The sequence below is a fragment of the Dermacentor albipictus genome, chromosome 2 (genome assembly GCF_038994185.2).
Source record: "Dermacentor albipictus isolate Rhodes 1998 colony chromosome 2, USDA_Dalb.pri_finalv2, whole genome shotgun sequence".
NCBI classification, from domain to species: Eukaryota; Metazoa; Arthropoda; class Arachnida; order Ixodida; family Ixodidae; genus Dermacentor; species Dermacentor albipictus.
In genome coordinates, this window is record NC_091822.1 from 200,035,160 (window position 1) to 200,057,714 (window position 22,555).

At 47.9% G+C, this 22,555-nt stretch overlaps 1 protein-coding gene across 1 annotated transcript in view; it reads right to left on the reverse strand.

Annotated features, from left to right (window-relative positions):
- Positions 1-6,222: 6,222 nt before the first annotated feature.
- Positions 6,223-22,555, reverse strand: part of LOC135904548 (uncharacterized) — a 302,521-nt gene continuing 286,188 nt past the window's right edge. Inside the window, exons 20-21 of the mRNA XM_070534610.1 lie at positions 15,723-15,777; positions 6,223-6,418 (exon numbers count right to left, since the gene is read on the reverse strand). Of these exons, the coding sequence (XP_070390711.1) occupies positions 6,364-6,418; positions 15,723-15,777 (110 nt within the window). The 3' untranslated portion in view covers positions 6,223-6,363. The remainder of the gene's footprint in view (positions 6,419-15,722; positions 15,778-22,555) is intronic.

Here is a 22,555-nt window from a genome sequence, read left to right on the forward strand (position 1 = left end):
CGCAGCGACAGCCGGAATAAGTTGCTTTTTTATTTCACGTGCTTTTTCACGTTGCAAAATTAGCTCTGCAATTGTGTTGAGCTGGGCATGTTCCTGTAAGGTTGGTACCGGAGTGATGCGGGGCAGTGCTGTGATTGTGCGCATAGCATCGCGATTAATTGTCTCCAACTGTGCCAGCTGTGCCAAAGTCAGCCGTTGAAATTGAGCTTGATATAAAATTCCTGGCTGCAAGACTGCACGCACAAACCGCCGAGCTACGTCAGTACGAGCTCCAGCTGCTTTTGCTGCAATGCGACGAATAAGGTGAAGTGTTTTTGTCGAACTCTGTCTGGTTTTACGGAGCCAGTGTGCGCCACTGCCGAAGTGGTGACTATCGAGACCCAGTATGCGGACCTCAGAAGCCTCAGGGATTGTCACTGCGCCGAGTCTAAATGTAAAGGGGTGCTGCGTGATTCTTGTGCGTCCTTTCTTGTTGGCCACCACAACATAGCTTGATTTTAGGGCGGAAATGTCCAACCCTGCTTTCCGAGCGTAGTTGTTCAGCACATCAAGGGCTTCTTGAAGCTGTTGAGTTTGTCTAGATATATCTTTATGCACGGACCACAAAGTGACGTCATCCGCATAGATTAAGAACCTCACATCTGGAATCCGATGTAGTTGCCAGGCAGAGGTATTAGAGCAACGTTGAAGAGAAGAGGAGCCAAAACCGAACCTTGTGGGACTCCTCTGTTCGATGTGAAGTATCCTTCTTGCCTTCCATCTACTCTAATCGTAAATGTGCGATTCTGAAGGAATGAGTAGATGAATCTTATCGCCCGCGGTGGAAGTCCCAGGTTTATGAGGTTGGATATAATGATTTCATGGTCTATATTGTCATAAGCTTTCGTTATGTCTGTTGCTACTACCGTGCGCACAGCGTGACTGTGTGGAGAAACCTGTAAAACATCGTCTGATAACATAGAAAGTCCGTCTTCAGTTCCCAAGTAAGAACGGAATCCAATTTGAGCAGGATGATATTTATCGTGGCGTTCAAGCCACCAGGAAACTCGTGTGGCCAGCATCGTTTCAGCGAGTTTACAGACAATTGAGGTTAGTGAAATTGGGCGTAAAGACTGCAGGTTATTTGGAGACTTTCCTGATTTCGGAATCGCGACAACAATTGAATGCTTCCAATCAGGTGGAACGCTTGCAGTCTCCCATTCTTTATTAATAGCCTGAAGAAGTGCGTCGAGAGCTGCTCCTTCCATGTTCTTGAAAACCTCATAAGGAACACCATCGGGACCAGGTGTTGTTCGTTGCTTCGAAGTTTCAATCGCCGCTATTAGTTCGGCCATGCTGAAAGGGCTGGAGATATCGGATTTGGAGGTTGTGTCAGACTCATCAATTTTGGGGCAGTTTATAGGTGACGCTTGATCGTATTTCGGGAAAAACGCTCTAGCAGCGTGTTCTGCAAATTGATGTGGCGAACTCTGCATCGCTAACCTAACGCTCGCTGCAGGGTCAAGTTGCTTATGACCGCGTTCCATTGACCGGAACGTACGCCAAAGTGCTCTGTTTCCAATGCCCGATCCAAGATTCTCGCACCACTCACGTTTCCAGCATGTTCGCATAATATGCTAACCCTGCTTAAAGTGCTTTAAACGATAGATTTCCTCGCGGTGCCTTTTCATCTCTCTTCCCGTTTATCGCCCGCCACTCTTTACAGCGCGGAATGCACGTTGTCGCGTTTGGAATGTTTGCGGTGTGACGGCTGTGCGCGGCGCTGCACGTGACACTTCCCGGTCTTTATTGCGAAGGCCAAAACATGGTTACACTATCAGCCGCAAGATTCAGTGCTCCTCTCCTGAGCGCGCGCTGTGCCTGCCGCTGTTTCTAGTGAAGTAGGACCAAACCAATGCACCCTTCTCAGTTCTGGTTCGTTTGGTTGGCGACTGGGAGCTTGGTCGTAAAGACAGCATGGAATAATTGCGAATACAGCCAGTCCAAGCGAAATTTTTATGTAGCCCATTCGGGTGTACTGGTCAACCGTAGGTTTTTTTCTGGTTGAAACCAGTATTTCAAAGCTACGCATCCTTTACTGGCCCAGACACGTCGTATTAAATAATTGACCACTGCATGTTTTTTTTAAATCCAGATTTAGAAATATGGGGCATTCATTGATGTGTGTCTGAGGGTATTCTCTGTCTCAGTGGGAATTTTCGTTCAATTCTTGTGCAACTTTACACTGTGCGTTTTTTTTTTAACGCTGAGAGAATTAAAAAAAAATCACCTGTCGAATATAGCAGACGCGATCTTAGCTGAGTTACTCGAAGAGGTGAGCATTACTTGCACAAGAAATCAAGCTTCATATTCGACTAAAAGATTGCGCTAATCAACTTTCTAAGTAATTACTTTAGTCCTAGTACAATATACGACTTTGAAGTCACTGATTTCACATAGCACATCCACTTGGAACGAACTTTGAAACTAGCATTAGTATTGAAATAAGTGCTGTGAAACCTGCTGTGATAATTCCCTCTTGTTTCACTTACTTCTTTAACAAAATGCCTTTGTACATATTGAGGCTCAAAAATAGTTGTATCATCAATGCATTTCGTCGCACACTTTAGGAATGGCTGCAGCGAAGCCGGTGTCGTCTTCAGAATTTGTTCCAAGTGAATATGACTGGCAAACACACCGGCTACATTCCGTAAATTTCAGTATGTGCCGCTAAGTAATTAGTTGAATATAATTTGTGAAATTTTAGCAATTAGTCTATATGCGTTTCAATTTCTCGCGCACATAATGTCCACTCTTCAGAATAAGCTCAAGAAGTAGAATTACCCGCGGTGGGGGCGGCAAAACATTGCGCTACTCTGAGCCAACACGTTGCAGCATATCTCGTGAGCGGTGTAGTGCATAAACACCAAAACTGCACGAATATAAACATTTCATGAGCTTGCGCACAGCATAGGATGAAAGCAAACGCAATTGCACGCGTCGTCGTTAGGTGTACAGGATTTAGTGTATGTACACCAGCTGACTGAAGCATCGCTATCCACGGATTCCGCGCTATCCACGTGCGTTAAACCTACAGGATTTTTTTTTTCCTTTTACGAAAAGTGATTCCCGCTGCGGCGCAGCTTATCGCTGAATGACGCGCGCATTAGCACCGTGTACACGTGTCGTGTGCAGGTGCTTGACGCCGACATTAGACGTGCTTCTGACCTCTCCCGAAACCTCTCCTTCGCATCCGGTATTTTTGCCTCCGGCGAGGCATGCATGAGAACAGCGGCAAGGCCGCCGGCGCGCGCCCAATGTCGCATGCGGCCTGCACACGTGACCGGCAGTCGCCGCCACTCGTCGCGCGAAGGTCGAGAGCAGGTGACGATCTTCGTGAGACGAGATACGGTGCGTCGCGCCGTGCGCTAAACGACATTACGTCAGTGCGATCGGTTTGAATGTCGCTGGGCACTGTGTATGTTGCTCCTCTAATCCGGAGTTACCGAAAGGGTTGCGATATCTCTCCAAAACTGCCAATATTTCCGATGTTTGTCCTGGGGCTGTATGACGGAGGGGATATTTAACATCGAAACGAACAAGAGGCCCCAGCATTCGTGTCCTTGCTCGTCTGTATGAGCTGTCGTCTGTCGTCTCGTATGAACGATCTCCTTCCACCATATTCGACAGAGAATTTTTTTGAGCACCTTATTCGCCTAACGCGTCGCTTCCAGAAGATTTTGCTGCCCGAGTTGCGCATTGCCGTCAAATCGCCCGGCAAAGCACAGAAGCTACCCAAGCTGAGCGCAAGCGTCACTGCGACAACAAACGCCGTGACCTACATTTTCACCCTGGAGACCAAGTCCTGCTTTGGACTCCAGTCCACACCCCACGCCTCTGTGAGAAGTTCTTTCCACGCTACATTGGCCCATACACCGTTGTGCAGCAAACATCTGCAGTGAACTATCTCGTCCGCCCAGTACACTCCGTCACTGACCGGCGCCGCCGGAATGCCGAAATCGTTCACGTCTCGCGGATGGAGCCCTTCACTCCCCTTTTAGATAATCTCTAATCTGCGGCCAGGCTGGCCGCTTCCATAACGGGGGGAGTTAGTGTAAGTACTATTAACGTACTTCGTCGGTTTCATTTGTACATAGCCATCATCATCTTCCCTGTTCTTCTACTTATTCGCACATGAGCTGGGGCGTTGCTTTTCTTGGAATAAACAGCGCTGGACAACTTGATATATATATACATACATATAGAACTTGAGTGGTGCTACAAGGTAAACAGAACAAGTATTTAATTTCGACAGTTTCGATCGGTGGACCGATCTTCATCAGGTTTTTTTTGTTTTGTTTTGTAAACCCTGATGAAGATCGGTCCACCGATCGAAACTGTCGAAATTAAATACTTGTTCAGTTTACCTTGTAGCACCACTCAAGTTCTTTACGTTTGAAAGGTAGCCTGAAGAATCCCTCTTTGCCTCATACATACATACACACACACACACACACACACACACACACACACACACACACACACACACACACACACACACACACACACACATATATATATATATATATATATATATATATATATATATATATATATATATATAGAGAGAGAGAGAGAGAGAGAGAGAAAGTACAATATCACTAAAGCAACCTTGGCAAAGCCGCAGGCCTGGTAATTGCATAGTTTACTAACCGCCTTTAAAACAACACCTAAGCAGACGACCCTTGCAATTTCATGGTGGTTGTCGCTATGATACGAGTCCCAGGAAGTCGCCTCCGAGATTTTTCAACACGCCGAGGGTGCCGGCGCTTTATCTCGGAGGTCATGCAGGAGCCGTGCGATCTAGGTCATGCGTCATTTCCAGCAAGCGGCAATGACGTTTTTTTAGTTTTCAGTCTTGGTATAAAAAACAGCAATTTTTTGCGAGCTTCTCGTGACGCTTCCGCTCGTATTTCAAACGTCAAATTTGGCGCGGAGGCTTCTTTATGTTTGCACCATATGAAAGTACGCTTTTTACTTTGTCCGAAATGTCGTTACAGCTGGCATTTAGTACTCGCACTGAGACCAAATAAATGCTAAATGTGTATTCATGATGAAGCTCCTGAACACTGGAGCAGTATGTCCTTTTTTCCCCCGCATTGTTGTGAAGGTACGAACGCAAGAATATTAACCTTACTTTTCGGACGTTCGGATGGGAGAAATCGGATACGAAAGGTAAGGAGGCTAACCCGACTACATACCGAGGAGGTCGTGATATTTTCGTGACTTGTCAGTACATGACGCAATGTAAGTGTCGCACGTTTGGGGCGTTTCAATTGCTCCGAATCTGCCTTCGGTTTTATTACCTTCGGATCTTCGCTTTACTGTAGAGCAGCTAGCAAGCACGGTGCCCTTGTCAAGTGACGCCGGTGCTTGGTTTTTTTCCGACTTGATGCCGATTCATGTTTAAAAAAAGAAGGAAACAAACGACAATGGCTTAAAGACAAACAAATGGTTTAATGCGGGAATGCCATCGACAATTAAAAACTGGCGTAGTGAAATGCAGCATTTTTTGTTTCTACACTTATGTTTTCATTGAAGCCTAGCGGGTCTAAAGTGACATCCGAGATACGTCATCTCGGCGCAGAGCTATGTTGTAGGGTTCGTTTTGCAGTTGCCGGTCCTTGTTGGATGTTTTGGGACGGTGATATCATTGCTAAAGTGGTCGCTGCAAGCCAAGGCATTATAAGTAGACTGCTATGTGAATGTTGTTCATATGTACTTTGGCAAGTGTGTAACATGCTTTATTTAATATGCTTGCTTCTAGGTCTGACTTGGAACCAGGCACTGTAATATGTGAAATGGCATGAAGTGTGATGCACAGGCTTTCCAAAAAATCTGAGGTCGCAAGCTAGCATTTGCTATGAACATTTTTGTAAAAATCATCAGTTCAATACTCACAGTAACAGTGCACAAGCAGTGAACATAGTGGGCTGTTAAGTGAAACTACAGAAAGAGAAAAGAAAGCCTGTCGTATTATAGCGTTATATCTCTTAGTTATGACAGCAAAGCGTCACAAATGATTTGAATTTGAAGCTTAAGTCACATGCCAACTACGTGACATCGTGCGCAGTTGAAGCGGAAAATAAGTCTAGTAGTGACTATTAATTCACCGCGCGCTCTTTGTGTATTACTTTTTTTTTCAAGCGTATATTAAAAAAAAGAGGTTGCGTGGCAGGCAGCGCGATTCCCAAGGCGAACTCCGTGCCCCTGCGGGCGCAGCCTGCGCCTAAGCGCGCCGCCGAGCTGCAGGGGCGAGCGTACGCAGCAGGCGGGCCGCCGTCCGGTACAGTCCGGCCGCCAGCCCGGCCCCCGAGGAGAGCGTCAGGCCGAGCCACATGCCGATGTGGCCCTCCAGGTACGAGAAGAGGGTGTCGCCCTGCGGGAGGGTGCGCTGCGTTGAGGTATTTGCCGTGACTTTTGGTACCGCTGTCACTTTCTAACCATTCAATGACGATGGCGCTGTTGGCGATGTATACGAAACAATTCATTCATTTCTTTCATATTTAATTTCGCATTTTATGCAAAAGAAATGCAGGAAACGGGGACAAGAAGCTTCTAACGAGACAACTTATCAAGGCCAATGTACCAAGGCAGATGCTGGCAGGCTGTGCGTAAATAAGTTTGCTTTAAAGATAAAAATGGTCAAACATCATACCCGTTACAGAATAAGCAGGAAGGTGTTATTACAATTGAGGATTATCACATCGGTAAGTCTCCAAACTTTCACAGAAACGTGGGCGCTAGCACTGCAGCGCACAATAACTCAAGTTGAAACACAGTGCTGAAAAGGAGTTCGGGAAATATAGGGCACGTTCAAATTCTGGCCATCATCGGAGACAGTCTATGTAGACAGCTGAGGAGACAGCCGGGGAGACAGCTTTGGTGCTATGTAATGGAATGCGTTTCTATAGACAGAGTTTTTTCTAGCCATCTGGAAGTCGTACGGAAGAAGTACGGAAGACGCTTCTCCGACGCGACACCCCCTCGCGGAGACAAGAAAATGTAGAGAAAAGCACACATTATTTCTGTATTTTAAATTTTTGTCCCTGCGAACTTATGAAAAACACAATGTGACTTACATTAAGGGCATAAGAAAGCGTGTCTCCATTTTATTGTGGGCAGACGACCTTCCCGTTGAGCTATCAAGCGTCCTGCTGAGCCGTCATATTGTTTGAACAAGAAAGTAGCCTGCATTGTTTTTGACTTCGATGCTGTCTTTGCGAAGCTGTCTACTTTGACGTTGACGTCTTCGTGAGAATTGGAACGAGGCGGCCACTGTCCGCTTAGCCGTCTACGGCGAGTACTGGAACACAGCCATAGTTCGAGTTTTTTTGTAACACACACACACACACACACACACACACACACACACACACACACACACACACACACACACACACACACACACACACACACACACACACACACACACACACACACACACACACACACACACACACACACACACACACACACACACACACACACACACACACACACACACACACACACACACACACACACACACACACACACACACACACACACACACACACACACACACACACACACACACACACACACACACACACGCACACGCACGCACGCACATCAATTTATGAATTGTTCAATGCTTTTCCACTCATACTTTGCTCTACTACAGAAGGGAACTAAGCTCGTGGTCTTCTTGCGTCAGCTGTGAAAGCTTTCCAGGAAGGTATATCCCTGACTACTACTACTGCTACTACTACTACTACTACTACTACTACTACTACTACTACTACTACTACTACCACTACCACTACTACTAGCACTACTACTACTACTACTGCTGCTGCTGCTGCTGCTGCTGCTACTGCTGCTCTTTGGCGCTCACCCACATTAACTTGGGCTATGATATAGCTATTAGAGGTGGGCGAATATCAACCCTTCTGAATACGAATAGTAAGTAACGAATATCGAATCGAATATCGAGCATTCAAACGCATAGTTACAGCAGGCAGATTTGTTTCAGTATAATCATGTACAAAGCCTGTACTCACTAGTGCAAAAAACAATTATCAGGAACCAACTATCTGTTTTAAACATACTATAACTAACCCTCATTAAAAAAATTGCGAACCCTTGCCCTACGAGAAAATGGGGGAAAGCGAAGCTCGTCCGGCGTGCAGCTGACCTTCGTTACGGTTACGTAACCCACAGGTAACGGTGCCGGATAGCTTCGGCCTCCCGCTCCCTCAGCTCGGTATCTCCTTGCTGTCGGTTTGCCTGGGCTCAGGCGGCTCTAAAGGCGCGTTTATCGTCCGGCGTTATCGGTGCGCGAGCGAGCGTCGTTATACACCGGGTGCGTCGGAGCGCCTTGGTCGCGTACGGTTACGTTGACGGCACCGGTGCGTCAAAAGGCTGTTCTCGCTAACGTGGCGAATTGTGTGCGCGCGTTCACTCTACGTCGGACTATATTTATGGCGAGCCCTTTCACGGGCGAGTTCTCGCCGCCACTCGTCGAACGCTGCCAGTTCCTCGGGGGAACGCACAACGCTTGGCCGTCCGATCAGTTTTCCGAGAATGAACTGAACCGAAACAAAGCCGGCGCAGTGCGCGAAACCCCTTCCTGGACATTGCCTCCCCCGCCTGAAGCCAAACGGCTCTGAGTGGTTGTGGAATCCTTGCTAATGACTCACGTTCCGGTGCCGGCGCAGCTGTCAACTCATCAAACTGCCCTTTCCCGCAGTTGCTTTGCTCCGGGAACAGGTGGGTTTTTGCGTGATCACGACAACGCCACTTGTGAGCCAATACAAGCTTCGCTTGAAAATACGCCTGCGTTCCATCCTTGCGAAAGTGGATGTACAACAAAGCTGTTCCCAACGTACGTTAAGCAAGCACTGTCACCATAAGCGGCGTACGTCACACGCGCACGCACGTGCACGTAAGTGCAGCGTACATCCTCATCCTTCTAGGCCCTCTGCTTTCCCTCGCGTTTATTTCATTTCGGCGCCCTTGCCCCACAAAAGAAAATAAAGAAAGACATTGTTGCGGTGCAGCGAATTGTCGCATGGTGAAAGTTCGATTTTGTTCCTTCTTCTTTTGAAGAAAGTAATCGGCCACGGGACGCTTCATTTGCCGGATACTATTATTATATTATTGCGATAGCAATTATAAGGGCACTCCAGGCGCATTCCTGCCGTCGCCGTCACCATCATGTTCCGTATAAAGTCCTATGCGATAACATCGTGACGGCACGCCGTATGCTGGATGTGCGATGAAAGCGTAGGGGAGAGGGGAGGGGGCATGGTTGAACCGACGATGGTGGCTCAGTCTCGTGTGCGCAAGGGAGAAAGCAGGGAGGAAGCGCGCTATCTTCCGTCGCGCACGATACATAAGGGGGAGTGGAGGTAGGGGAGGGGGCGGGCCTTAGGATTCTGCGATCTGCGAATCTGATTGTGGAACATGTTTATTTGCCTTGTTTGATGCAATTATATACAGTGACTTTCTCTTAGATCATCCTCATCCTCGTCATCATCATCCTCATCAGCCTATTTTTGCCTCCACTGCAGGACGAAAGCCTCTCCCTGCGATCTCCAATTATCCCTGTCCGGCGCCAATCGATTCCAACTAGTGCCCGCAAGCCTCCTAATTTCATCGCCCTACCTAGTCTTCTACTGTCCTCGACTGCGCTTCCCTTCTCTTGGTAGCCATTCTGTAAACCTAATGGTCCACCGGTTTCTAACGTACGCATTACATGGCCTGCTCAGCTCCATTTATTTCTCTTAATGTCCATTAGAATATCAGCTATACCCGTTTGCTCTCTGATCCAATGGCTCTTTCTGTATCTTAACGTTATGCTTAGCATTCTTCGTTTCATCACCGTTTGCGCGGTTTTTAACGTGTTCTCAAGCTTTGTCTCAAAGTTGTTGCCACATATGTCAGCACCGTTAAAATGCACTGATTGTACACCTTCCTTTTCAATGATAATTGTAAGCGTCCAGTCTAGAGCCGACAATGTCTGTCGTATGCTCTCCAACCTATTTTTATTACAGAACGGTTGACATCCGAGCCAGTTGGCACAAAGTTGAAGGAAAAAACCCGTCACAAAAGACAAAGGACAAGGTGTGAACACCCCTTCTTGTCCTTTGTTTTTTGTGACTGTTTTAACGCGACAGCGTTAAGGAGCTCGTATCGCAGAAAAGCCGGCGTTGGCGGCGTTGGCCGTGAGCGAAAAATCCTGGAAGGCAATTCATAAATAAAAACAACTTGCAAGATGGGCTGGGTGGGAATCGAATCAGGGTCTCCGGAGTGTGAGACGGAGATGCTACCACTCAGCCATGAGTTCGATGGTTCAAAGCGTGACAAAAGCGCTCCTAGTGAATGCGGTGTTGTCTTAGAAACGTGCCGTAGAAAGTTATACTGTGGTGCATATAGGTAATTATGAGCATGTAAATTATAGAGGTCGCAGTTAAACGAGTAGCGAAGTACGTTTCCGCTACATTTCTTCTGCGCTTGGCGCACGCGCAAAGACATCTTGCGGCAAACACAGAAGACCCCCTCCTCGCAATGTAAGGCGCTGGCCCGACAGGTGGCACGCCCCTCGCCCGCTTCTCCCCTTCGTCTCGTTTGAGCGAATTGGGGCCAGTGTCATCTGCAAACCGAAAGTTGCTGAGATATCCGCCTGTGAACCTTACTCCTAAGCCTTCCCATTTTAATAGCTTGAATAGCTATAAAACTCCGTGCTTGGAATAGCTTCCAAGCACGCAGTGAATAGCACTGGAGAGAATGTCTCTCCTTGTCTGAGTCCTTTCTTTATAGGTACCTTCCTATTTTCTTGTGCAGAATTAAGGTAGCTATGGAATCTCTGTAGATATGTAAAGATATTTACGTAAGCGGCCTGTACTCTTTGATTACGCAGTGCCTCTATGACTGCTGGTATCTCTACTAATTCAAATGCCTGTTTGTAATTTATGAAAGCCATATGGAGAGGCTGATTGTACTCTGCGGATTTCTCGATTATCTGATTAACGACATGGATGTGATTCATTGTAGCGTATTCCTTCCTGAAGCCAGCCTGTTGCCTTGGTTGACTAAAGTCCAGCGTTGTCATTACTCTATTGGAAATTATCTTGGTGAACACTTTATATAATACTAGGAGTAAACTAATGGGCCTATAATTTTACGATTCTTTAACATCTCCTCTTTTTGTGGATTAGTATAATGGTTGCATTCTTCCAGTTCTCTGGGACCCTTGAAGTCGATAGACACTTCGTATAGAGAGCCGCCAGTTTTTAAGCATTATGTATATTCCATCTTTATTGTTAAATCGACTGTTATTCCATCTTCTCCTGCCAGTTTTCTTCGTTTCATGTGTTGCAAGGCCCTTCTGACGTCATCGCTAAATATAGAAGGCGTCTCTGCAGCCTGTTCATTACAGCTTCGAATGGAGGTATCGTGGCGGCTCTGGGTACTGTACAGGTCAGTGTAGAATTCTTCCGCGGCTTTTATTGTACCTTCAAGATTGCTGACGATATTGCCCTGCTAATCTTTCAGTGCATACTTCTTGATTTGTCCTCTGCCAAGTTTCCTTCTCACTGATTTCATGTAGCGTCCATTATTTACGGCTTCTTCTGTCTTTCTCACGTTATAATTTCGAATATCCCTTATTTTCTCCTTGTTGATCAGTTTTGACAGTTCCGCGAATTCTATATTATATCTTGAGTTCGGCACTTTTATTTTTGTCGTTTCTTTATTAGGTGCCTTGTTACTTGGAATAGCTTGCCTATTGGTTGTCTTGGTGCCTGGCCTCCCACTTCAATTGTTGCCTCTGAAGCCAGCCTAGTTACGACCTGATATAATTCTAAAGTTGGCGTGATAGTTACTTTACTTATCAAATAGACAACCATGGAGTCATTGATATAAATTGTTTCTGGCACAATTTTCGGGAGATGCGAGTATATTTTTTCAATAAAAAATACATATGTTACTTGTCTTTACAGCGCGTAGCGTTCAAGAATTCGTTTGCAGTATCTTTGGCAATGACAGTGCAGTTATTATTCCTGTATTTGATCCCTCGACAAATTCTAAAGGGAGGAGGCCGAGCTGCAACGTCAGCTCCCCCCCCCCCCCCCCCCCCCCGAACGAAATTTCTGGCTACGCCACTGGCTGCTAGATGGCGATACCGTTAGCACTGCATAAGTCCTCATTATTGTAGGTCATCCGACTAGTGCAAGGCGCGTTATTGAACTAATTTAACTTCTCAAAATAAAATGCATGAGAACATTCGTAAAGTACGACTTGCACACAACCTGCAGACAAGAAAGCATGGGATTGTAGTTCGAATATAGGAGAAAACATAGTTCTGTTTCAAGCACAAAGCCTTCCAGCTGCAGTTTGTTTTTGGACGAGCACGCCAGGAAAAATCCCGACCAACTAGAGGCTAACAGCTTCGCCGTAAAAGACTACATGAATAGGCTCTCATTATATTTAGAGCGTAACACAGCGGGAAGAAACACGGGCGTTGTGCCCGAGTTAGTGAATACGTTTTTAAGTGCGCTGCCATATTCCATCATGATCAACCAACTAGCCTACCAGTACGTCCTAAGCAATATTCGACTCGTGTTCGCCACTTGGAATATTCGCCCACCCCTAATAGCTATGCAACTTCTTCGGGTTGCATCTGTCATTCTTATCTCTCATCAGCACAAAGAGAATAAATGCATCAGATGCGTGCTCAAGCTATTCGGTCCAGTTCAAAGGCTCGTTCTATCTGTTGCCGTCCAATATTAGGGAATATAGTGTGACGCTGTTTACAACCATCTGTGCAACTAGGAAGCATTGGTTTGGAGGTGACCGACAGCGTCTCTGGTGCTCATCTGCGCGCATCAATGGCAAGTAAATGTAGGGGCGTAGTCAGGGGGGGGGGGGGCTTATGGGGTTCAGCCCCCCCCCCCCCGAAAGTTTTTCGTGCTGTCCATGCACCGCCTACCCAAGCAATGCCCGGTGCCGGAAATCATTCTGAATTTTCTCTAGAATGTCTTTTCCACGCTCGAAAAGACATTTCAGCGCGAACCTTGCGAACTTGGGCTGGATTTCGCGGCAGCGCCCATGCACCGGGATTCCCACAACGCAAGCAGCCCCATCCGAGCACAAAGTTTCAAGGACGTTTTCATGGTGAACGGGCTCGACACGGCATCTTGCGGAGGCCACGGAATCTACGCAGCGCGTGGACGTCAGTTCCGAAATTTACGGGTATAAAGTTCTCATAAACTTTTCATGTGGAAGGTGCATTGACATTTCCAAAGTTGTGCTTTAGATTTTCCATAGCGGAACTTTGTGGCTTTGATGTTACTATAAATATTGGACGCCAAAGGTGCATTGACTTTTCTAGTCTTACATCGGACCATACAACGAGACAAGCCAGGTCAACACACTATCAGACAAGTTGACAAAGCCAGCAGCGAGGTCCGATCAGATGAAGCGTTCTGGTGGTTCATTTGTGCAGTTAGCAGTTAGTTCGCTCAGCTGCGGTTGCGGCGTCGACAGAAATAACAGATTCCTGCCGTGAATTAAAAAAGAAGAGACAAATCAGCGTTCACTTATTCGCTACGTTGGCAAAAATGAGAGGCAACGAGTATAAGCTGTCACATGCTGGCACCGGGCGTGCTAACGTGCTACGGTTGCCGTAATTTGCCTCGCCTGCGCCGTGAGATCAGATCTGATAGGCGAGCGACACTTGCCTTTGGCTGGAACGACATTTTTCGCACCTCGATTTTGTCTTTCGTTTCTTCTGGTACGACGCGTTTTCCTCTTGCTTTCAGGTTATCCTTGTCGTACGTTGGGAAACTTGTTCGCTATTTCCTGTCTAGAGCCAATTTTCTGCCAAGGATAATTTTTTGTCCGACTCAAACGGCGATTTGGTGACACTGAAGTCGTCGGGTTAGCATATATATAGCCCCGCAAAACATTAGTGAACGCCGGTTAGGCGTTCACGCTGGGGCGCAATGTTACAAGTGCCCCCGGAAGCAGCGCTCTCTCGAATAAAGCCTTACGCACGCCTGCAATATCCGCACCGATGGCTGACGTTGCGTTGCTTGCGTAACTTCTGGTGGCTATGCACTCGTTGCGGTGCACACGTGCGCTCTCGCTTTGTGCTCGCTTGGCCTGCGGTGCCGGAACGCTGCTGAAATGCCAAGCATCACCTCTGCTGTCGCGAAACCATTGCCGGCCGTGTGCGAAGCCGACGAGGTGCTTGCAGCGTCACCCACCTTGGGGTTTGTAATTCTGGAATAGCTGATGCGGTTCTTCATTCCAAGTGGTACGCCTTGCAATCTCACCGACTACAATTAGTAAACTGCAGTATGTGTCGTAGAGTAATTAATGGATAAGTCAATTGGTGATTTTTTAATTAGTTGAATATGTGTTTCGATTTTTCGTGTGTGTAACATCTGCTTCTCTGAATAATCCAGCTCAAGGACTATAAAGGTTATAAACAGGGATGAGGTGCCTTAGAAAGGCTGGCTAACGTTTCAATAGGATGACCTATCTCCGTCAAAGGCAGCCTTGTCATCCTCGGCAGGTTAGTTGTTGCCGAGGGTGACGAGACCGCCTTTGACGAAGATCGGTCATCCTATTGAAACGTTGGCCAGCCTTTCTGAGTTCCTTATCCCTGTTTATAACCTTTATACCACGTGTGTTACTCATCTGCCAGCCCCCCTTTTGATTTTGGAGCTCAAGGACTCGAATTATGTTTAGAATAAAAACAGGAACAGCGCAACATAGGACGAGCGAGTAAAGAGCACATGACAGAGCCTGCTGTCCTGTGCTCTTCACTCGTTCGTCCTGTGTTGCGCTGTTCCTGTTTTTATTCTAAAGATGAACCACCCCGCCTCATTGAACAGACTGCTAGAATTATGTTATCTGCAACAGGCAATACTTCAAAATTATAGTAAGCCTAAAAGTATTACCACGTATATTTACATTCTTAGCCGGATTATCTTTGTTAGGTACTGTCTCTTTTCTTTTAATTTGTTTGTTTTAGCCAGCCAATTTCTTTGCAAGTACTGTTTGCCTAAGAGAAAAGGAGTAGCGGACATCACCCTTGATGCCAACCTTTCTTGCACCTATAATAAATGATGGATGGATGAACTTAATTGTGGCCCTTTAGGGCGTGCGTCAGCGCATAGTGGGCCGCCCCCACGTCGGCACAGAGGCCGAGCCTCTCCGCCGGTAATAATACAACTCTATAGACAGAGCACTGACGCATCTAGCAACCATTTCAACGATGCAGCAGGCTTTCGCGATTCGCTGCATGCGTCTTTATCTCCATTTCTGTGGAACGCACAGCATTGATTCAACCTTCGTTTACACCTACAGTAACGAACATTACACCAGCCGCCGTGGTTAATCAGTGGCTGTGGGGGTGGGCTGCTGAGCACGAGGTCGCGGGATCAAATCCCGACCACGGCGGCCGCATTTCGATGGAGGCGAAATGCGAAAACATACGCGTACTTAGATTTAGGTGCACGTTAAAGATCCCCAGGTGGTCGAAATTTCCGGAGTCCTCCACTACGGCCTGCCTCTTAATCACAAAGTGGTTTTGGCGCGTAAAACACCATATCTTTTTTTAACATTACACCGACAGCTGCGCACCCTTGTATCGATTCAGTTTTCAAGCGAAGCTTGTATTGGCTCACAGTTTCGGTGGCGACATGGTCACCCAATAGCCCAGTTGCTCCAAAACTAGAACACCTGCGGGAAAAGATGGTTTGATGAGTTGACAGCTGCGCCGCGCCGGAGCGTCAGTCATTAGCAAGGATTCCAGCTGCATAGGCGCACGCTCACGCCACGCGCGCAACCAATCAAAGCCACATCGCTTCTGCCGGGGAAGGAAAGGGCAGGAAAGGGTATCGTGCGCTCTGCGCCAGCTGCGTTTCCGTTAGTTATCGGAAAACAGATGGGAGGGCCACGCGTTGTGCGTTCCCCCAATGAACTGGAAGCCTTCGACGAGCCGCAGTGAGAACTCACCCGCCCGCGCGCCGATCTAGCCGCGTTAAGGCCTAAATATAGTCCGAGACAGCGTGAGCGCGCGCACACGTTACGTCACGTTGGCGAGAACAGTGTCTATAGTTCCACCGACGGTTCGATGCACTGGCGCCGCCAACGTAGCCGTACACGGCGAACGTGCTCCGACGCGCCCGCCGTCTAACGACGCTCGCCTGCGCGCCGATAACGCCGGACTGTAAACGCGCCTTTAGAGCCGTCCGAGTCCAGGCAATCAGACAGCGAGGAGAAGATCCCGAGCTGAGGGGGTGAAAGGCCGAAGCAATCCGGCACCGTTACCTGTGGGTTACTCAACCGTCAGGGGGCCGTCAAGCTAGGCCAAGTGCACGCAGGGCAAGCTTCACTTACCCTTACTTTCCGGTAGGGGAAGGGTTAGTTATTTTTCGGATATGCTTCCTTGGATTTAGGCATCTCACAGTTTGCCTGGCTGCAGGCTTTTAACCTACCCGTAGTGGTGGCTATGTGGCTTTGGTGTCGCGCCGCTAAGGCCGAGGGCGCGGAATGCAAAAACAACCGCGTACCTTGCGCTGGGTGCACGTTAAGGAACCCGACGTGGTAAAAACTAATACGGAGTACACCACTACGGCATGCCTCATAATAATATCGTGGTCATGACACGTAAAACCCAATAATTTAATTGATTTAGGCATTTAACCTAAACAATACGTTTATGCATCTCGTGGTTTGCAGAATAAATTTGGCAGGGCGTTGGCTCCTCCTCCGAGGGATGGTGCCAGATGAGCCATTGTACATATCTGCGTACATGCGTGCATAAAATACGAACAGATATGCTGGCGTGCGCATTTGTTAACGGGAACGACGCGCGGTTGTTGTCTTCCAGGTGCGATGCAGTCGGAAGTTACGAGACCGAGCTCTCCTAATGACAGCGTGGTCCCGCTGCCCAAGAACATCCCCGAGATGGCAAGCCCAAAATAATTTTCCCATGCCACACTGCCACGTTGCGTTACATAATTCGCCTCCCCTTATGCCAAGATCGTTGTATAACATTCACACTGCGTTACAGCTCGCGCGTGAGACCCCTCCCTCCCATCTCTTGTACTACATCGTCTACCTACCTCCGGGCGCGCCTCCTTGTGTGGAAGCAGCCACAATGCTACCGGCCGAGAATCTAACGAAGGACAGCGGCTCCGAAAACGAGCGAAAAGTGGCCCCAGGGGAGCCCAGCAGTGCTGAGCACGGAAAGTATAGGTGCGGGGCACTCGACCGGTTCAATCCGGACCGCACCGGCTGCAGCGGATGCCACGGTGCCTGCCTTTTCTGTCGCCAAGCTACGTGTGGCACGAGCGCGCAGCTCCCTTCGGCGTACTAAAAGAACAGCAAAACTGGCTACAGAACAAGAATAATCAGAGTGGGCTATATTAAGAGCTCGACTGTGAGCGGAGTCTTTCGAACGCTTACAACGAAACGATCGCATCTCGCTTGATTATTTGCCCAGCGATTGCTTCAAAGGTGTTAGTACCTGGTGTGTGATAGCGTCACAACGCTTTGCGAGGTTTGTCTGTATTTTACGGCGTTATCTTTTGTCGGTCGAAATCCTCGATCAAAGCTGGCGCGCGTGCCATTCCTATCTATAATCGGCGTTGTTGCCATATCCGGAGCAACAGCATCGAAGTGTGTGCTCCGGGAGCAGAGCGCACGGCAAGCATGCTGCAGAGAAAATGCCGTCGTATGCCGTGGTGGCACCGCGGTTGCCGCCTCTCTCGCGGGTGGTCGTCGTGGCCTGAGAGGGACGCGCTCGTCGTATACTCATGCGAATTTCTGGCGTGTTTTAGGCCGCATTTCTGATGGCACGTTCGGTTTCACGCAAGAAGCATAAAAACTACGTACGGCAGCGGCCAAACCTGATCTGCGGCTCGCAAAGGGGCTGGGGAGGCTTGTGCGCGCATCAGATGACGGGGTTAGAACAGTGCCTCTCATCTGGCGTTGTGGTCGAGGTATTCTGCAGGCGGTTTTGACTCGTAAAAGTGAAGCCGGTGCCTTTCTGTAATCCTCACCGAAGAGCCGCATTATCAAAGCAAGAAACGCTCACTGCCCTCGCGCAGCACTGCCGCTGATTGTGTATTGCGCATTCGATCGATGGCGGATAAGCAAGCCATAGGATTTAACACAACGGTATGCTGCTTTGTACTGTGGATGCTAGAGTTATTTCTGTTATTCGTTGTCACAGTTTCAGACGTTTCTCTCGATGCAACCACGTGATGAGCGGAAGTTAACCACATTTTTGGAGAAGTTTACAGGTGACGGCGTTTCTGCGTTCATTGCATATTGAACAAAGTACGCGGACTTTAGGCCAGGAAATGAATTGCCCTTAAGTTGATAGCTGTTGTACAGGATCGAGCGAAAAACGTTAAATACGATCGATGACGTTTGTATTATTCCTCTTTCGGACATGTATTTTTCTACACTCCGTCTTCCTGTAGCATACACGCCACGGTAAATTGGCACCATTTCTCTCGATTTTGTCTTCTGTTGGTGCAAGAGAAAAACGGTATAGCGTCGCTGCGTACCATACAGTGCGCGTCACGTCCTTGTGCAGAGCGCGCGGCCGCCGTCCCTCCGGAGCCATCCAGTGATGTCAGATGGCATAGGAGCTGCGATTAGGTGCGTCGGCTCGAGTCCAGACGTCAGACGTCGCTGCAGGCCGTCTCCTTCACTCTAAAAACGGGAGGGTATCGCAGTAGTGAAGCGGCCGATTTACTCTTCAAAGCGTTCTTTTACTCTCGCAAAATGTCGAGTGGACTGAAATGCATTGCTCACTCCGTCACCAAGGAGAGAGTGAAATGTGCTTTTCACTCTGCCCTTCAGAGACAGAGACTAGAATGCCCGTTCTACTCTTGCGGCAATAGAGAACAAAACGTAGCGTAACCTTCTGCTTCAACTGTAGGAGGCTGGCCCCGAACATGCCGATGTATCACTCACGCACGCTGAACAAAGAACACGCCGTTTTGCTTCTAAGAGAACAGGCAGCCACAGTTCAAAGGAACACGTAGCGAGCGCTCTACTTTTTTCCTCGTAGTTGCTCCATCGCGCGCGTGCTCAAAATCGCGGAACAGCACAGAACCGGAGAAAGGTTATCCGTCCAGCGAGCGGCAACGAAGGCCATCGAAGGGAGATCGTGTGTCAGCCATCTCGCGTCGCCGGGAAAACACGACAGTCATTCGTCATTCGTTGGATATAACAACAAATACTCCACGGTAAGTGAATTCTAACTTAGGTGCACATTCTGCATATATGACATGCTGTCGCCAGGAAGTCGTCGCGGCGCTTAGCCGAAGCGATTGACAACGGACTAGGCAAGCGCGCTGTCACTCGATGTCAATTGGAAAAGCCAGTCGTAGCGATAACTGCATGTGATTTTATCACTTGCCGCTATCCGAAAATCGTAAACGCTGCAAGAACCATGGTATGTTAAATAATACGTGAGGCGAGAGGACGCCTAAAACGGTTTGTTCACCATGGTTTCTTAAAATTGTTTGTTCAGCCCATGATTCCGAGCCTATGCGGAGCGTGCTTAGCGTGTGTTTTGTGTGTTCAGTTCAGTTTGTGTTATTCAGTTTGGCAGTCTACTGTGTACGGAATGCTGTTGAAATGAGGAGTCACATAACAGAAGGCGTCATTTTGCTGGTGGCATGCTTTCGTTATAAATAAGCCGCGCGCTTGACGGTGTCTCGGCCATGCGTAACCTGCGACCACTGAAGTTACGTGCAGCACCAGTGCTAGTTAGAAACTTTGCCGCAGGCATTCAGCTACATGCTGCAAGATGACATTTGGGCGCGTTGTCTTGAACTTACTGAAAACGTATGAAGAATCCATGTTTTATGCTGAATAAAGTATAAACCTCATATAAGCGGTCTTGCGCGCGACACCTACAAGCGATGCGATGGAGATGGCTGTCGCGTTCGCTCGTCGCCTACAAGTCGTACTCCGTGCGAGCGACGATAATGATCGACGCCTCCCCGGTGTTGCTGGTATGAGGGCTGCAAACAGGCGTCGAAACTAGCGTGACGCGTGCTTTAGTAATTTAAGTTGATGTATCTTACTGTTAAAAGTAGCATAAAATATTTCCGAAGGTCATGCAGTATGTTCTTATTCTTGCACGTATAAAAATTCAATCGTTTGCTCGTTCCGCACGACAGTCGGTAGTATTTGAGCGATGTTCAGTGCTCACGGAATGAAACGCGTCAATTTAGGCCTAAATAATGCGCATACTTTCATTTCCACCGGCTGCAGTTCATGACACATTGACGTAATTTTGGCGCATACACTTAGATCGGAGTCCACGTCACCTTTGGTGACCAGATTCCTAGAGACATGGCATGGTACTCTTGAGTACTTTGCACATATGCAGGGTTCTACTAAATGTTCCCTGTCGCGTTTCATTCCGTGAGCACTGTACATCTAGTTCCGGCTTCGCGCTATTGGCTAGTCGCTCATAGCACTTCCGGGAGACGAGCAACGATTTCTAGATTTCCAGAACAGAGTGATCTGTTCATGCGGCGGCCTGTTTTGTCGCTCGAAGCCGTCGCTCGTCGCCGTCGCGCACTAAATCGCTGTCATAGTGTTTAGCCCTCAGACCGAACTGTTTTTGCTCATGTATTGAAATGGTGTGACTATATGTCTGATTTTATGCCTGTCTCCTGCTGCGGTTTTCGAGCACGGTGCGAATCTGAAAGAGTGCTTATGTCTACGAACTCGGTGAATTGTCAAGCAGCGAGTTATGCATCGGCATCGAATATAACGGCTGCTGTGTGGAATTACAATTGCAGGGGCACTCTGCATACGCTTATTGTTTTGGACATGCCTGTGCATCAGCTAATATGAGTTGGCGTTTCAGAGTTATGTCATATGAACGGCTAAATCACCCTTCCTCTGGAGTTCACAAGGGTAATGCCTGCATCTTGATACTGCATGGCAGGTCAAAATGTGTTTACCGCTTTAATATTTTTAGTAGAGAAATAAAGTATCAACATAAAACGTTGCTTTAATTCCGTTTACCAGTCGTCTGTCGTACACAAAACAAGGAGTTGATCTAATAAACTAATAACTGCGGTCTAAGTGCAACTTTCACATGCCTTCAAGAATCTAAAATGCTAGATTTAAAACTCCAGCAGCAGTTCAATCTGTCAAGAATGAACTCCATTGCGCACCTCATAAATGAAAATAAGTTCATGCCTTTTAGTAAGCTTAGTGTAGGCCGCAGTGAACTTTCTTGTTATTATTGAAATGTGGGTAAGCTTGCCATAACAAGCCTTGTTGCCCTTTCTTATAGGCACATCCAGTCATATCCATTGAACTGGAGGACCACATTTTCATCCCTACTGCGCATCATGTTTGCAGATATGATCCTCAAATTATGGCTTAAGCAGTGGCACAACCAGAGATGGTGCGGGGGTCACACTAGGAACGTGCCTAGGATGTGTTACAAGTCGTGTTTGCGACACACCAGACTAATGACAGACCCATGACATCTTACAATGACCAATATTCTATTTATTAGCAGGAGTATTTTAACATTGGTGCCGAACGAGGATGAACTATCGGTTATTTCTTTTTTGTTTAAATCTAAAAATTGAAGTTAGTTTAGCAGTTGACTGGTGCAGAGATTTAAATGTTTCGCATGCATTACAGTAGGAAGACTAAGAGCTAAAGCTTTCTTTTAGTGCCATGACCTTGACTGTCTTGATGTTGTTTTACACCATGTCCTCGTGTTAACTTTTGCACATGATATTTTTCAGGCACCCGCTTTATATAACGCTTCTAACGCTGCTCCTTACGGCACCGTGATGTTCTCGTCGACAATCCTCGAGGCGTTGACATACGCGTCGTCAGTGCTGCTCCCTACTAAGGCCTGCGCCGTCGAAAACGTTACCCGCGACTTTTGGAAGGTAATCACAGCTCCACTAGCCTGCAGAAAGTCAATTCCCAGAATTAGGTCCCTGGAACAGCTTGGGAGGATAACGAAATCTCTGAGGTACGTAAACCCACAAATGCTCACTCGCGCTGTGCATCTTCCTACCGGGGTTAGCAGATGGCCTCCTGCAGTGCGAATCTGCGACCCAGTCCACTCGGTAGAAACTTTCTTCAGCTTGCTGGCAAAGTCCATGCTCATAACTGAGGTGTCCGCTCCAGTGTCGATTAACGCAGTTATTTTTTCGTCGTCTGTGGTGACGGGAATGTTCGACGTTACTACCGCTCGTAAGGTGTTTGACTCAGTCTGTACGTCTGCGTCGTTCTGTTTTCATCGTTGTCGTCGTAGTGGAGGATCTTGCGTACGGTCGTCGTCAGCGGCCTCACCTCCGAAGGCCGCTGAACTCAGTTTCCCTGACCCGCCGGGCTAGGCGAGCGGTGTCTGAGAGCGCCGCGAGTAATGGCTTGGCTTGGTGATGGTGACCTGTAACGAGCAGGAGACGACGAATGGGGCTCCAGCCATCGCTGATCAACATTG